The 14,251-nt window shown below is 40.6% G+C and overlaps 3 protein-coding genes across 7 annotated transcripts in view; all 3 read left to right on the plus strand.

Moving 5' to 3' along the window:
* dtx4a (deltex 4, E3 ubiquitin ligase a) overlaps window positions 1-2,693 on the plus strand; it is a 14,813-nt gene extending 12,120 nt beyond the window's left edge. For both annotated transcript variants that reach the window (XM_055024470.1, XM_055024471.1), the window contains 3 exons: window positions 599-919; window positions 1,008-1,097; window positions 1,184-2,693. In XM_055024470.1, the coding sequence (XP_054880445.1) occupies window positions 599-919; window positions 1,008-1,097; window positions 1,184-1,414 (642 nt within the window). In that variant the 3' untranslated portion in view covers window positions 1,415-2,693. The remainder of the gene's footprint in view (window positions 1-598; window positions 920-1,007; window positions 1,098-1,183) is intronic.
* Window positions 2,694-4,794: 2,101 nt separating this feature from the next.
* msantd1 (Myb/SANT-like DNA-binding domain containing 1) lies at window positions 4,795-7,937 on the plus strand. 2 transcript variants are annotated; one of them, XM_055024460.1, is made up of 3 exons: window positions 4,795-5,445; window positions 5,548-5,841; window positions 7,357-7,937. In XM_055024460.1, the coding sequence occupies exons 1-3, from the start codon at window positions 5,192-5,194 to the stop codon at window positions 7,667-7,669; spliced, it is 861 nt and encodes a 286-aa protein (XP_054880435.1). In that variant the 5' UTR covers window positions 4,795-5,191; the 3' UTR covers window positions 7,670-7,937. The 2 variants fall into 2 exon arrangements, with proteins under 2 accessions (XP_054880435.1, XP_054880436.1); XM_055024461.1 differs by having other exon boundaries at window positions 4,799-5,445; window positions 7,378-7,937.
* Window positions 7,938-10,243: 2,306 nt separating this feature from the next.
* Window positions 10,244-14,251, plus strand: part of rgs12a (regulator of G protein signaling 12a) — a 45,661-nt gene continuing 41,653 nt past the window's right edge. For 2 of the 3 annotated variants that reach the window (XM_055024438.1, XM_055024440.1), the window contains exons 1-2: window positions 10,628-10,852; window positions 11,980-13,793. In XM_055024438.1, coding sequence (XP_054880413.1) covers window positions 12,036-13,793 — 1,758 coding nt within the window. In that variant the 5' untranslated portion in view covers window positions 10,628-10,852; window positions 11,980-12,035. Of the gene's footprint in view, window positions 10,287-10,627; window positions 10,853-11,979; window positions 13,794-14,251 lie in introns of those variants that run through there. The other variant, XM_055024439.1, reaches the window with a different exon arrangement.

Below are 14,251 nucleotides of genomic sequence, written 5' to 3' on the forward strand. Positions count from 1 at the left end.
GCCTTGTGTTAAATATGTATTTTTGGTTTGTTTTGAGTTAGCCTTGTGTTAAATATGTATTTTTGGTTTGTTTTGACTTCATGTAGTTTAATTGTTTGAAAGGTAATCAAAGTTTGCCGCAATTAGAGCAACTTTTGTTGGGTTGTTTTTAGGATTGCCCTGAGATTAGCTCCATATATCTTCACACTAACTTCTCATCCCCCGTAAAGATAAGCATCCCTACAGCATGATGCAAACAATACCATGTTTCATAGAGAGAATGATATATGTTGGGGGATTCCTCTGATGAGCGCATGTCCGGTGTATCCCCTACTCCAAACATGTGCCAACTGTAAACAGAGAGTAGAGTCCACCTTTTTATTAAATACCCTGAAAAAAATTACTGCAAATAATTCCATTAAGAAGCCATATAAGTACTTCAAGTAGTAAGTTCGCCTGGGTGTAATGTGACCTCGATGTCAATCCAGCTGTGCATTCATAAAATATATCAAAATTTGTGATTGTAAAGTCACAAAATATCAATATCTCTCCGGAAATTATGAAATGGACAGAGAAGGACGCATTCATAATACAAACTTGACTCATGTTTCCCCGTCAGGACTGCACCATCTGCATGGAAGCCCTGGCAGGACCTTCGGGCTACAAGGGCCCCGGCGTGGGTGGCATCTCCCGGGCCGAGTCAGTGGGCCGTCTGGCACAGTGTGGTCACCAGTATCACCTCCAGTGTCTTGTTGCCATGTACAACAACGGCAACAAGGACGGCAGCCTGCAGTGCCCTACTTGCAAGACTATCTACGGGGTGAAGACGGGCAATCAGCCCCCAGGCAAAATGGAATACCATGTCATCCCCCACTCACTTCCGGGACATCCAGACTGCAAAACCATCCGCATAATCTACAACATCCCGCCTGGGATTCAGGTGAGAGTCGGAACCTAATTGAAAAACAGAAACATAAGCAGAAGAGGGATTTTAGTGCTTATTATTTTGGGGATGTTGTGTACTTCAGGGCCCTGAGCACCCAAATCCAGGAAAACCGTTCACAGCACGTGGTTTCCCCAGACACTGTTATCTCCCCGACAGTGAGAAGGGTCGCAAGGTAAATAAACACGCCCTCTTCCTTATGACTTTACGAGCACAATAATCACCCAGTGAACAAACTTCACTTTTAATTTCCTTGCTCAGGTTCTGAGACTTCTCTTGGTAGCGTGGGACCGCAGGCTCATCTTCTCCGTAGGCACGTCCAGCACAACCGGCGAGTCCGACACAGTGATCTGGAACGAGGTGCACCACAAGACCGAATTCGGCTCCAACCTCACAGGCCATGGGTACCCTGACCCGGGCCACCTGGACAACGTGCTGGAGGAGCTGAGGGCTCAGGGCATCACCGAGGAGGAGTGCCTAACTAGAGATTGAACCGATAGACGTTTGGAGCACAAACGACCTGATATGAGACTGATGATGATGCAGTTCTCTGAGCTATTTTCTGACAAATGGAAAAGATTGATTGTGAATTAACAGCTGTTCAAAGACACTTTGCAGGAATGGTTTCAGCTTCTGACGACGGAGGCACATTTTTTGCTGTTCTGATGCTGAAGACGCATCAAGGCCACAAGGGGCTTATATAAGCCCACAGTAGTTTAAAAATGATCCGTCATTTCTTACTGAGAGGCTTCGTAAAAGAGAGGCATGATGAGAATGTAACTGAGGTTATGTTTTTTTGTTTTGTTTGTTTTTTTTTTGTGATTTTTGACATGTTTACCACTGTTGCTGCTTTGCTGGACTCAGAGAGGAATTTAACTGAAGGAAAATGTTTTGGTTTTTTTATGTTTTTTCAGTCTTAGTCAACAAAGCAAAACATTTTAACTTGAGATAAATCAAATGTTTAACAGGATATCTGAGCATGGATATTTCCTGACCTCTAGTGACACTTTTTCAGAACTGCATTCCTTTTTTTGGTCTGATTTATAAATGTATTCTTATATATTACAAATACTTGATATATGATGTTGGCTACACTCATTCTTGTTTTTATATTTTATTTTATACGTTGTTTCACTGTTTTATTGGCTCGGGCCAACGTCGTGCTGGTGTACAAAAGACTTTGTTTTCTTCTTTAACCTCCATTTTCAGGATTTTGTATTTGATAAGCTCACAAATGAACATTCCCTAATCATTTGTTGCTCAACGTACGAGTGCTTTTAAAAGCATTCTGTGTTTTATTGTTCAGGACTAAAAGATGAAAGCCTTGAGTCATTGATTATTGTCCCCCGAGGAGCAAATTCACCAAAAAGCTAGGATTTAAATTTTAGAACCCTCTGCCTGCCATCAGATTTGCTCAGAGCTTTCTCCTTAGCGTCAGAAGAAAACAAGATCGTTTGCATCTAATGGTTTTTGCGTGTCTGAGACACAAAAAGACACCAGCCTTTAGTCACACTACAGAATGTGGTAAATGTTGTTTATTTATTTTTTTGTCATGTTCACATTTTGTCATAAGAAGGTGCAAAACGACTATCATGAAGTGGATTCAGTTTCGGCCAAAGTCAGTTTGCATTAAGTGGACTGTTTTACTGTGAGGTATGTTGGAGGTGTGTTGGGTTATAGTAATGTGGGCCAACATTTATACTTTATGATACTTTATGTAAGTATGTGTTTTATGTGCAGATTTGAATTAAACTGTTTTCTAAGAGAGCAAGCTGAAGTCTGACATGGTTTACCTTCATTTTCTGCAAAGGTGAGTATAAGGAGTTTAATTGTAATCACTTCCAGAATGAAAGTATTAGATATTCGTGGAGGAAAGTTGATTTTATATGTAAGCCATTTCTTTGACATTAATCTTAGACTCATCTATGAAAGACAGGCAAGCCCATAGCATTACAGATTATTTTCTATAAAAGCCATCGAGTGTTTTGTTCTTCAGAAAATGCCCTTTCATTATGCCAACAAAAGGGCTTAATAATGTATTTCTCTCAATTTTATGCATTAAGCCAAAAAAGAAAAATCACAAATATTTTTTTAAGCACTACCCTTGAGCACTGGTGTGATAAAATACAAACTGTGAGAAATATTAGCAAATAGTTTATATTAGTTTAGAAGCATTCTATTCACATGGCACCTATACTGGATACAAAATTTGGGGTTCGGAGAGCTCAGAAACATTCTGACTTCAGTAGGCGTTCTTGTCGTTTTTCTGTGAGATCTGAGTGCAAAGGGAATGGGACAATCACTAATGATAAAGCTGATTATGGTTTTTCGGGGTTACGAGAAAACCCCTTTGATCAAAAAGCTTACCTGACTGATAATCAGAAATTCAGTTAAATTTATTTTGCAAGATTGCTTGACTTTTTTAGGATGAGAATTTTCCCATTTTATCATTCTCAGTTTATAAAAAAATAAAGAATACAAAAATTGTGGTAGTCTCTGCTAAATTAGTTGCTGTGTATGAAAATTTTAAAGCCTATGTGCCTTGTACAGCAAATGGCTAGATTATGTAGATCACTCACAATACTGACTTCTTCCTCTCGGGATGAGCAGTTTATCTGCAGATTAGTCTGGTTTCTGGATTAGCTGGCGGGATTACTTCCACCTTAATGAATGAGGAATCTACAGAAGCAACTAAACACAATTATAAAGGTCCCAGCCTTCGAGAAGAGACAGCTTTGGAAAACAGACAGTCACGGAATAAAATGTGACAATGACGTGACAAAAAACTGTAAGCGCTTCAACACTCAGGCCACTTTAGCGCCAGATCCAGAAATGTTGTCGCTTTAGTGATGGTCCAGAACGGTTCACACTGAAAACCTTTCAGATCAACTTTCCATTTCTCCTTCATTTCTGCAGCGACAGAGCTTTGCTTTAACTGGCAGATGTGACGCTTCTGCATGTGGAGGAGTTAAGAAAAAATGCACCAGGCGGCCTGCCGGGTTAAAGAGAAGCAGATGGGATAAGGATCTAATCGGGGCATTCCTTGGTTAAGCCGGACCGACAACAACTAGTGGCACTAATGTAGATGAAGTGATAACGGATGACTTCTGTCTCCACTCTTTATGGTTTAGTGGGGGGAAGAGACAGCAAAGGAAGCAGAAAAGAGATGCAGAAAATGGCACATTGGTGCATATTTCAACATGAAGTACAGGACGAAAGGAGAAGAACTGCAAAGAGAGAAAGAAATGGATGATGAAAGAATAGATTAAGGTGTGTGAGGATTTGCAGAAACCTCTAGGAAGGGGGGAAGGTGGTTCTCAATTGGTCACACAAACCCCTCCTGCAGGGCTCTATTGTCCACCACCCGCGGCTGTGCAAAGAAAGCTGATTACAAAGGACAACAGGCTGTGCTCCTCTGCAGTTGATCACCACATGTTGCCATTTTTGCCTCCCAGGACAATGCCAGCCTTCGAGAGATTCACACTTTTGCCAATGACACAACTTGCTCTTTCTTTTCTTCTCTTTTGGAGAGGATCTGAACTGTTGTCTGCTTGGTCTTTCTGCATAAATCCAGATGCGGCGAACCCGCCCTCCCCGCAGCTCCTCAAAACGGCTTGTCTATTATTAAAAGCTTTTAAATGGAGCAGCGTGTTGGCTGACTACCAAATCCATTGCACAGTTGCCAAGGAGACGCACATTCGTGGCCGCCAGTCCTTTTTGCTCTTTTATTTCCACCCACCTCCCCTCCCCTCCCCTTGAGGCTCACATTTCAAGAGTGTCAGCAATCTGGTGTGCTCACACTGCTGCCTTTCAGCTAAAAGCTTTTTGTGCCGCCAGTGGAGCAGAATGGAGGGCAAAAGAGAGAGCGGATGGGAGTGGTTAGGGAGGAGAGGGGGAGGGGGCTCGGAGGATAAAAAGGCCCTCTCTCACCGTTGCCAAGGCAACTTGATGTCACGGTGACATCACGCAGTATTAAAAGCTTTTAACCGGATTTCTCTCCTGCCTTAGGCCCCATTTTGAGTCCTCTTTCAGCTAGGCTAGGGGGAAGGGCAGAGGCAGGGCGGCTGTGGCTGTGCATGCTCTCTCACATGTTTCCCTCCTTCCCTGCAGACTCAACCCAGCCCTTATAAGAGTAAAAAGACTTTCAAATTCAAGCTCTAAAGCTCCTATCTTTGCACAAAAAAAAAAAAAAAAAAATAGAGAGAGAGAGAAACCCAAAGCCAGCACAGGCCAAAAGAGAGACGTAGAGAGGACGAAGCCAACTTCAAAATGGCAGTGGACGATAGTTTCAGCTACCTGATGCCAGGCCACGGCGAGAAACACAGGCGGGCCCCGAACTGGACCGACGGCGAAATGAAGGCCCTCCTGTACGTGTGGGATGAATTCCACAACGAGCTGAAAACCAGCAAGAGGAATGCCAAGGTTTACGAGAAGATGTCCCAGAGGTTTTTCCAGCTCACCGGAGAGCAACGCTTCAAAGAGGAGATCAAGATGAAAATCACTAACATGTCCTTCCAGTTCAGGCAAGTGCTCCATGTCCAGCAGCTGCGGCTCCACAGGCCCAGATGTTGCACGTCTAGTAAAAAAAAAAAGTTATAATCCTTCCACTTTCTTTGTTCTTACAGGCGACTGAAGGCCACGGCCAACGAATCGGGGGAGACGCCGGACTGGCCTTACTACAGGGCCATCGAGAAGATCCTCTCCAAGCCGCTGGAGAACGGCAGGGTGAACTCGCTGGAGTTTCAGGCCTCGGCCGCCGGTCCCTCCACTTCGTCCCAGTCCACAGACAACCCCTTGTCCCAGACGGAGGAGGGTGTGATTGGATTCCTGCCAGAGTACACTGGCTCCTCAGATGAGATGGAGATAAAACAAGAGCTGGACTCTTTGAGTTCAGACAGCGAGCACATGCTGGGCTCCAGGTAACAGGAAAACCAAACGCCCATGTACGAGTACGCTGTTTTAGCTTAAGGCAACGCAACACATTTTAGGCTCTTTCAACCATGCTGCTTGCAATTATTTGTTACTTATATTCCATATTTGTTACCTTACTATCATGTTATGTTTGGGTTTATTTTGAACAGCGCACTTGAGAAAAGTACACATTAATTCTTAGAATGACTGAAATAATTTTATCTAATGTTTTTTCTTTCATACCTCTTTCAAACTTAGATTTAAAATGATTCTGACAAAAAGTGAGGCAGGCATCTCTCAATTTATACAAAACAATGCAAAAGGCGTATTAATTTTTGAAAATTAAATAATAAAAATAGTAGTAAAGTCTATACCCTCCATTGGCACTGCAACTCCATTACAAAAATAACATAGCAAGAAAAATAGGGTCTGTTTCTGTTTTATTTTAGTATAATAGTTTCTTGTATGTTTCCACAGTTATTGTGATAATTTGTCCTTCGGTGATGAGCTCAGAGTCTTTAAACTTTAGCTGCTTTCACACTCAAATTTAGCCTCCCACCTGACCACTTTTAGAGAGAAAATGTTTTTTTTTTCTTCTTTTTTTCCCCTTTAATTGAGTTGTTTGATTTAGTCACAAATCAATAATAAAAAAAAAACACATTACATCTAGGAAGCCAAAGATTAAGATTTGAGATAAAAGCCAAATAAAACAAAAACAACAGTACAGTCAAAAAAAAAAAGGATGAAATATTAACTATCACAGAGAATAACTAAATTACAGATGAAATACTAATGGATAAATGGATTGTTTAATTCTTTCTAAAATGATCTATGTAAGAAATAAGATAAAATAGAAATAAATAAACAATCAAGTGAAGTTAAGTAAAATACAAATTAAATAAAAGCCTTGTTAAAGGCTAGTGGTGAACCTACACCCAAATAAACCCAAACTTAAATTGGATTTTTAATCATCCAAAGTGTCCCACAGCAAAACAATGCAGGAATGGCCATAGTAATGACACATTGGACCTTGACAGCTGCCTGCTCATTTTTAATGATCAGTATTAGAACGTTTGCTGCAACACAAAGGGCTGTTTATAACCAAAACCAACCAAAACAATCACACATTTAATAAGCATCTCATGACGGGTGAACAGTGCTGCTCCTGGTGACTGCCACATTTTCAGACATTAATCAATTCTGCATTGCATTTTATTTTTGCGCAAGGCTGAGACAAAATGAACTGAAACCAAACGTTTTTTGAACTGGTTTTGCGGTAAGAGGGATTCTGTTTTTAAACATGATCCTTTTTCGTTCACATAGACAAACATAATTAACAGCAGATAATAAACCTAAGTGCTGATAGATCTCTCAGGCTGTGTGTCAGGTGTTTGGAGGGATGAAACTTTTTCTATTTTTCGTCACTAGTCTGTTTTTTGTTTTAAAGAACACGCTATTTTCTTGGTAGGTATTATTTCATCTAAACCTAATTCCAACTCTAAAATCGTTGTAAACCTTTATAGATGTTCCTCTCCGCTCCTCAGCTCCCACCCCGTCTCAGCCAGGAAGCGACGTGCCAAAAAGTACCTGTCCCTGAAGAGGAAGAAGCTGCAGGTCATGCAGGCCATGCTCCAGCAGCACAAGAAGTCCAGCCAGGCGATAGAGGAGACGTGCAGGGAGCTCCGCCGATCCATGCACCAACAGAACCTCCTGCAGGTCCAGTGTCTGCAGCTGCAGGAGAGGATGATGAACCTCCTGGAGAAAATGATACAGCTCCCCGGCTCAGCGTCAGCGGTTTGGAGTCAGAGCGGGGCTAAAGATCCAGGGAAACCGTGAAGGAGGGAGAAAAAAAAATATGGAATCTCCCAACGCTCATAGGAAAAGCAGGTTCTCTAATTTCACGTCTCAACTGTATTATTACATACAAATTAGACTATAACTGTTATCACACCACAGATAAGGACTACCAAAAAAAAAATCCTTTCCCCGACTCTGTGGGGGTGCCTGAAAACAATAATTAAAGGAACTAAAAGGACATTGTTTAAATGTTAGTCCATTGTATATGGGGTTACAATGTAGTCTTTTTTTTTTTTTTAGCTTAGAACTAGTTGTGTAAAATATTTCTCAATTACATGCCAAGTATTCAATTAAAATAACTGCAAACAGTTTTTTTGAAATCCTGCTTTTTTGTTCGTTGAGGATTGTTCTTCAGCAACACAAGTTAATTTGCAACATCATTAGAACCAATACAGAGTCTTCTTTTTTTTTTTGGTGTCAAGATTTGTTTTAAAATCTTTTGGAAATGTGATTTCGGTGAGAAATTCCACCTTGCAAACATCAGATCAGATATAATTACAGATAGCCTTGATGCCTCAACATTAGATAGATGAGAATCACTCAGATCACTGTGAGTACAGCAGAGGTGTTTTGTATGCTGCTTATTCGAAAAGTCTGCTAAGTAAATTTATTTCTATTTTTGTCCATTTTTTCTCCTTTGCTTTGAAAGGAGCCAACGTCATGTATCAATGATATTTTCCATTGATTCATATAAAAGTAAATGAATTATACTCATGTATAACTTCATTTCAGTCACAGACTGTGCTAACCTCTCAAGCAGTCTCGGTCCTGTGTTTTTCTTCAGTAACTTAACCTGTTTTAGTTTAAACTGAGTACTTCCCCAAAAAGGTCTGTATCCCCCTTTGGCTGCTTTTTCACTCATTTTTATTCTTGCATCTAATTGTTTGCAGAAGAATATTCAGTGTGCAATGTTCCCTATCTCTTCCACATTTGACCTGCCCTGGCGAGTATCGGTTTTGTATTTATTTAATTAATTTTTAAATAATCTTTCTATTATTGTTTTACTTGTTAGCACCTTTTTTGTATTACTGTTTCACCTGTTGCACAGTCTATGTATATATATATATATATATATATATATATATATATATATATATATATATATATATATATATATATATATATATATATATATATATATATATATATATATATATAAAAATAGGGTTTGTTTCTGTCTTATTTTAGTCTGGTGACTCATTTTTATCTCGGAACACTAGGAATTGCTTATTACTTATAACAGCTCATACTCTTTCCTCATGTTTTGTTCAACATTTGTCCAGTGTCATTAGATTTAAGACTGCTGTGCAACTCGACAAGTTATGCCAAACTGACTGGTACTGTGTCACCGGTGCTATTCTTGTGGTGTTAACACTTTGGTACAACATTCAATTGTCTCCTAAAACATTTTACAAGTTTGCAGTGGCTCAACCCGACACATAAAAGGCCCTTCTCCATTGTCAAGTGTCATGCTAGCCAGGTAGTATTTGGTTTGGATCAATTTGTTACAGACAGAACTGCCTTTTCATGGTGACCCCAAACCTGGATTGCAAAAGAACCTACGTGTTGTCATAATAGCGGCTTTACTTGAATTGCACGTTTGCTTGTCTTTTAGATTGTAAAGAACCTCCAGAGAGACATCTGACATTCATAAATCAAGAAAAAAAAAATTATTGTTTACTATGCAAAAGCAGACACTCTGGTCAACCTAAAAAAGGATACGTACATTTTTTTTGTCATTTTATTTGTTTGATATAAAACATTAATGCCACTAGTGCTTCTGTGAAAAATAATTATGTTTTCTTTTTTTTTTTTTACAAATTGCATCAAATTATTATTTTTTCCCCAAGTATTTTTAAAAATGGAATAATATTGCTGTACTGTTTGATATTGCTTGTAATTAGAGACTCCAAAACTTACTAAGAGGAAGAAAATTCAAAGCGAAACAAAGTTTGCATCTTGGGTAAGACATTCAGAATATCCAGCTGTTGTTCAAGAAACGTTTACAGAGTACTGCCAGAGTTTTTGATGTGAGCGTAAAATTAAAAAACATCTAGCTGCTGCATTTGAAGTGTGAAAGATGACATGCTTAGTGATCCCCTGGAATGCGCCCCAGTTTTAGTTCATTCTTCAGAGTAGATTAGGCCTGCATTACTTAAAAAGCAGCAGTGTTTTTACTCTAAAAGAGAGCTTGTGGCGGACACAATCTATATATCTCATACCCGAATACACTTGTTGTGAAGGGGAGAAGGTGAGGTGAGACTATTTTTTTATTTCCTACAGACTTCCACAAGCTATGATATATGTGTTCACCCACACACATTATAATGACTGGAGCAAAGCATAACCACAGGCCTGGATTGACTGATAACTGATATCACATGACATTTGTTCAAATAAGCACCGTCCCTCCCCCCCTTTTTTTATTTTACATGTAGTGTAAGCTGTACTGCACGTGTAGAAAAACAATGTGTGCAACCGTTGAAGCCCTTTGACCACTTAGGTATTATTTTCACAACAGTCGTGGTGTTAGTGTGGAGCAAAGCTGGGACCACTGACACGAAAAACAAATGCGACAGGATTATAAAACATCCAGGTAACACGTGTGCTTTTATTTATTGTTTTAATAAGGAAAAGAACTTAGCCTTATTTCTCCATTGTGAACTTTATAGAAATGTACTCCGTCGTTACATTTACTGAGATTTGCCGCAGAATTCGGAGTGACTTTTTTTCTACGCTTTTAAGTTCTGATACAAATGACGCTGAAGTACAATCTGTGTTTTAAAATGCGACCAATTCAGAGCAAAATTAACATTTTCAACTGCCGCCTGTGTCAGCCAATAGCGTCACTCCACTCGTTTGAATATTGAACGTGACAGCCGTGGTGATTGGGCAAAGGGAAGCGTCACGTGTTAGAGAGAGACGTTACGCTGTCATGGTTACAATGAAAGACGCTTTGTGATTTTCACGAGGGAGGAGGCGCTACTGCGAGTAGCCATATGGACCCCTGAATCACGACAGGACAAGGTTGTAAATAGTGTAAAAAGAAATAAATCGAAACAAAACATGGACGTTTGGCATTAGTTTCGTAAACCAAAGGAGTTATTTCAAGGACTGCGCATAAATTCTGGGCTTTATTGGAACTTTGTAATGCTTAAACAGGTAAGCCAAAACGTTTTTTTTTTCCTGTACAGGTTTTAGTTAAAGCGTGAAAGTAATGAATTTGTGATGCTTTAATGCTTTCTTTGTAGTAAGAGAAAAAACATATGACTGCCATTTTGCCTATGTTCAACCTTTTGTGGTAAGTATTTCAAAAATAACAGTGCTTTGCTGAACCAAAGAGTATGTTTGTCATTGAGGTGCTGGTGAGTAAAAAGCCAGCTGGCGCTCTGTTTTGTGGGAGGGGGGCGGGCAAGGGTTGGAGGTAGGGGTGAAGCAGGGTGAGTAATAAAAAGCTGCTTGGGCATGAAAGATCCACCTGTTACATCTCTGACAGATAATTGGTAAAGCAAGATTGATTAAAGTTTTGTTGGCTTTTATTTTGCAAGCAAATGGAAGCATGGAATTAAATTAAGCTGGATCTGGGTACACGTGAGTAAGTTATTTTCTATGTTTTAAAAACATATTTTTGAGCACAGGGTCCAAACAAAAGATTCTGTACTAAAATAAGGTTTTTCTAGAAAATTTGTGCATATTTATTTTAGTCTGAGATCCATGTAAATTTAACTCATGCCTTTTTTTTTTAAATGGGAAAGATAAGATGGCATGCCATTCAATTAAGGTGTTGAATGGTGTTATTATAAATGGTATTTATGCTTTAATACAGTCTGAACTAACAGACTAGGTATATATTATATTCTATATACTCTATATTTCCACATAGAGTTGAAATATATGGAACTTGCTTTAATATTTTCTTTGTCGTTGTTGGGCACATTTAAAATACATAGCAATGAACGCAGTCTGAAATAGTCACCTCAGTGGTTACTGCCATCATGATTTTCTGCCATGTCGGTGTGGTCTAAGTACTGTTCTTTTAACTTTAAAGTTGTAAAGTATGTTTCCAGATGTATCTCTAGCAACATCTAATACTTCTTTTATGTGACTATATAAATAAATTTCAATGAGGGTTGAATAAATATAGGTGCAGCTTTAGCGATTTTCTGCTAATATTCATCTTTTTTCTCTCTTTATTTTTAGCAAATTGATTAAAATGTTTGGACTTGGGCATGGTAAGTGCTTAAATTATTAAATCTAAAGTGTCTTTTTTTCTCTTCATCTGATTACAGGATGACAACAATACAGTAGTGTAGGCAATCTCAAGGTTTTCGGTTTGAGACTTAAAATGAGGATCCAAGGGCAGCCTGAGGGTGCGAGGAGGCGTCTGGATATGAACCCAACTGGTGAACTCCGGGACGTGGAGGTCATCCGCGGTCGGGCTGGATATGGTTTTACTATTACAGGACAGAAACCGTGTCTGCTGAGTGGCATCATGGAGGGCAGTCCTGCTTTTGTGGTGGGACTCAGACAAGGAGATCGAATCATGGCCATCAATGGAGCCGACGTTTCTGCTGCTTCTCATGAAACTGTGGTGCAGCTGATCGGTGGCTGCAAAGGACCCCTGCATATGGTGGTGTTGTCAGAACGACGAATAATGGGGAACCCCATCCTCAATGATGCCAAGTTTGGGTTTGAGCAAAAAAGTGGTGCTTTCCAGAAGCCAGGTGTCCTCCGCGCTGTATCACATGACTCAAGCAGACCGTCTTTTAATCCTAACAACGGTCTCACCGCTAAACAGAGGCCAGTTTCAGAGCCCGACATGTCACTGTGGTCACAACAATTCAATGTTTTGTCTGCAAAGAAAAAGGAGGAAACATCCACAGTTAAAGACACAGATTCTGTTTTTACTGATACCGAAGAAGTCAATCCAGCCTGGAGTGTTTTAAACATGACTTTGGTGGTGGGCTACCTTAGCTCCACAGAGCTGATTCTGAACACCAGTGACTCTGAGGACGACTGTTTAAAGGCCATTCGGGAGAGAATTCGACAGCTTGGCACAGAGCAAGATACCCATACCCTCGTGATGATGAAGGTCATGTTCGATTGCATTCGACTGTGTGACGACGCAGGAGCCGTTCTGGCGGCGTTCCCTGCTGAGAACCTTGTTTTAGGAGCTGTTTGTGCTGAGGACCCGCGTTTCTTTTGCCTGGTCACCACGGCACATATTATCAATGGCCGGGTACCAGATAATGGTCCTCTTCGGGCATCCTGCCACGTGTTTTTCATTGACCCAGAGCTGGGAAACCACAAGGATCACATAGGAATTGCTTGCCGGTTTGGCTTTAATTGTATGCCAGATCCAGACTCTACGGGCTGCCTCGAGTTCCCTCAGACTCCCCCAGACGTGCTACACTTTGTAACAGTCCTATATAGCGATCTGGGGGAGGCGGTGGAAAGGCTTCGAGCTAAACTGGACATGGAGGCTCAGCAGACCGACAACACCAGTAAACTAGGCAGTGCTAGCAGCAACGGGGACAGCGGGATCGAAAATTCTTCCCCCCCTGAGGAGAGAGCGGACAGGGATTTCCCTTCTGATATCCCAAATCTTTCTGGGACCCACCTCCCAAGCTGTCCATGGGATTATCCCTCAACTGAGGTTGTCACCCCTATAAACCCCGTCAAAAATGGCCAAAAACTTGAGCCCGAGAACAGTGCCAGCCTACATTCCCTTTCAGAGTCACTGCCTGGCCCCGATTCCCTCACAAGCTTCTACGGAGGTCCCCCACCCAGGCTGGAGTTTCATTTTAAGCCCCCACCTCCTCCGTTACCCTTGAGTAAAAAACCAAACTTTCTGGCTTATCCCTTAAGAAGCAGCCAAAGGTGGTTTTCAAAGCCAAAATGGCCTAAATCCCTAACCAGCGATTCTGTAAATCAGGAGACATCCACCAAGATAAACTCCACCACAAATGACCCTCCTGCACTGAATCAGGTGTACTCAGACAGGTACCACTCCACCGAGGCCATGATGCCTCCTAGAGAGGAATGGACCAAGAGGTTTCTCGAACAAAGACAGAAACAGCAGGCACATGTCTGCTACAGAAATGTAAGATATTTTCCTAATTTCTCTTCATACTTTTCAATACAAATTATTTAGCTTTAGTTACAAATAAACGGATGACTTTATATTTACTGATAGTTTAAAGTGGCTGATTTTTCACTTTAGCTTGATAGATCTTCTAAAACACAGATACTTTTTCAAAATGTGTAAATGTTGACTTGTCAACCATGATGTGTAGGAAAAAGAAGTCAAGATTTCTTTTCCTCCTTGTTGGTTTTGCCTTTGACCACAAGATGTCCCCATGTATCCATGTTGCTCCGGAAACAAGCTTCCCCTTTGGGAAACAGCAATGCACTTAGACAGATCCACTCCAGTGGTTTCTCACTCTCTCTCCAAGGGCTCCAATTAGGCCCCATGGTGACAAATGTGTGTTCATTTAAAAAAAATTTTTTAATATTCAAAAGTATGTGTGTTGGATAGGTTTGGATTCAAACGGCATCTTT

Source organism: Poeciliopsis prolifica, unplaced genomic scaffold, assembly GCF_027474105.1.
Source record: "Poeciliopsis prolifica strain line A6 unplaced genomic scaffold, Auburn_PproV2 SCAFFOLD120, whole genome shotgun sequence".
In the NCBI taxonomy this organism is placed as follows: domain Eukaryota; kingdom Metazoa; phylum Chordata; class Actinopteri; order Cyprinodontiformes; family Poeciliidae; genus Poeciliopsis; species Poeciliopsis prolifica.

Excerpts from the sequence above, each read along its gene's own strand:
- msantd1 (XM_055024460.1), top strand. The coding sequence starts at position 5,192 with ATGGCAGTGGACGATAGTTTCAGCTACCTGATGCCAGGCCACGGCGAG. Across the intron at positions 5,446-5,547 it reads AACATGTCCTTCCAGTTCAG|GCGACTGAAGGCCACGGCCA; the intron begins GCAAGTGCTCCA and ends TTGTTCTTACAG. Across the intron at positions 5,842-7,356 it reads GAGCACATGCTGGGCTCCAG|ATGTTCCTCTCCGCTCCTCA; the intron begins GTAACAGGAAAA and ends AAACCTTTATAG.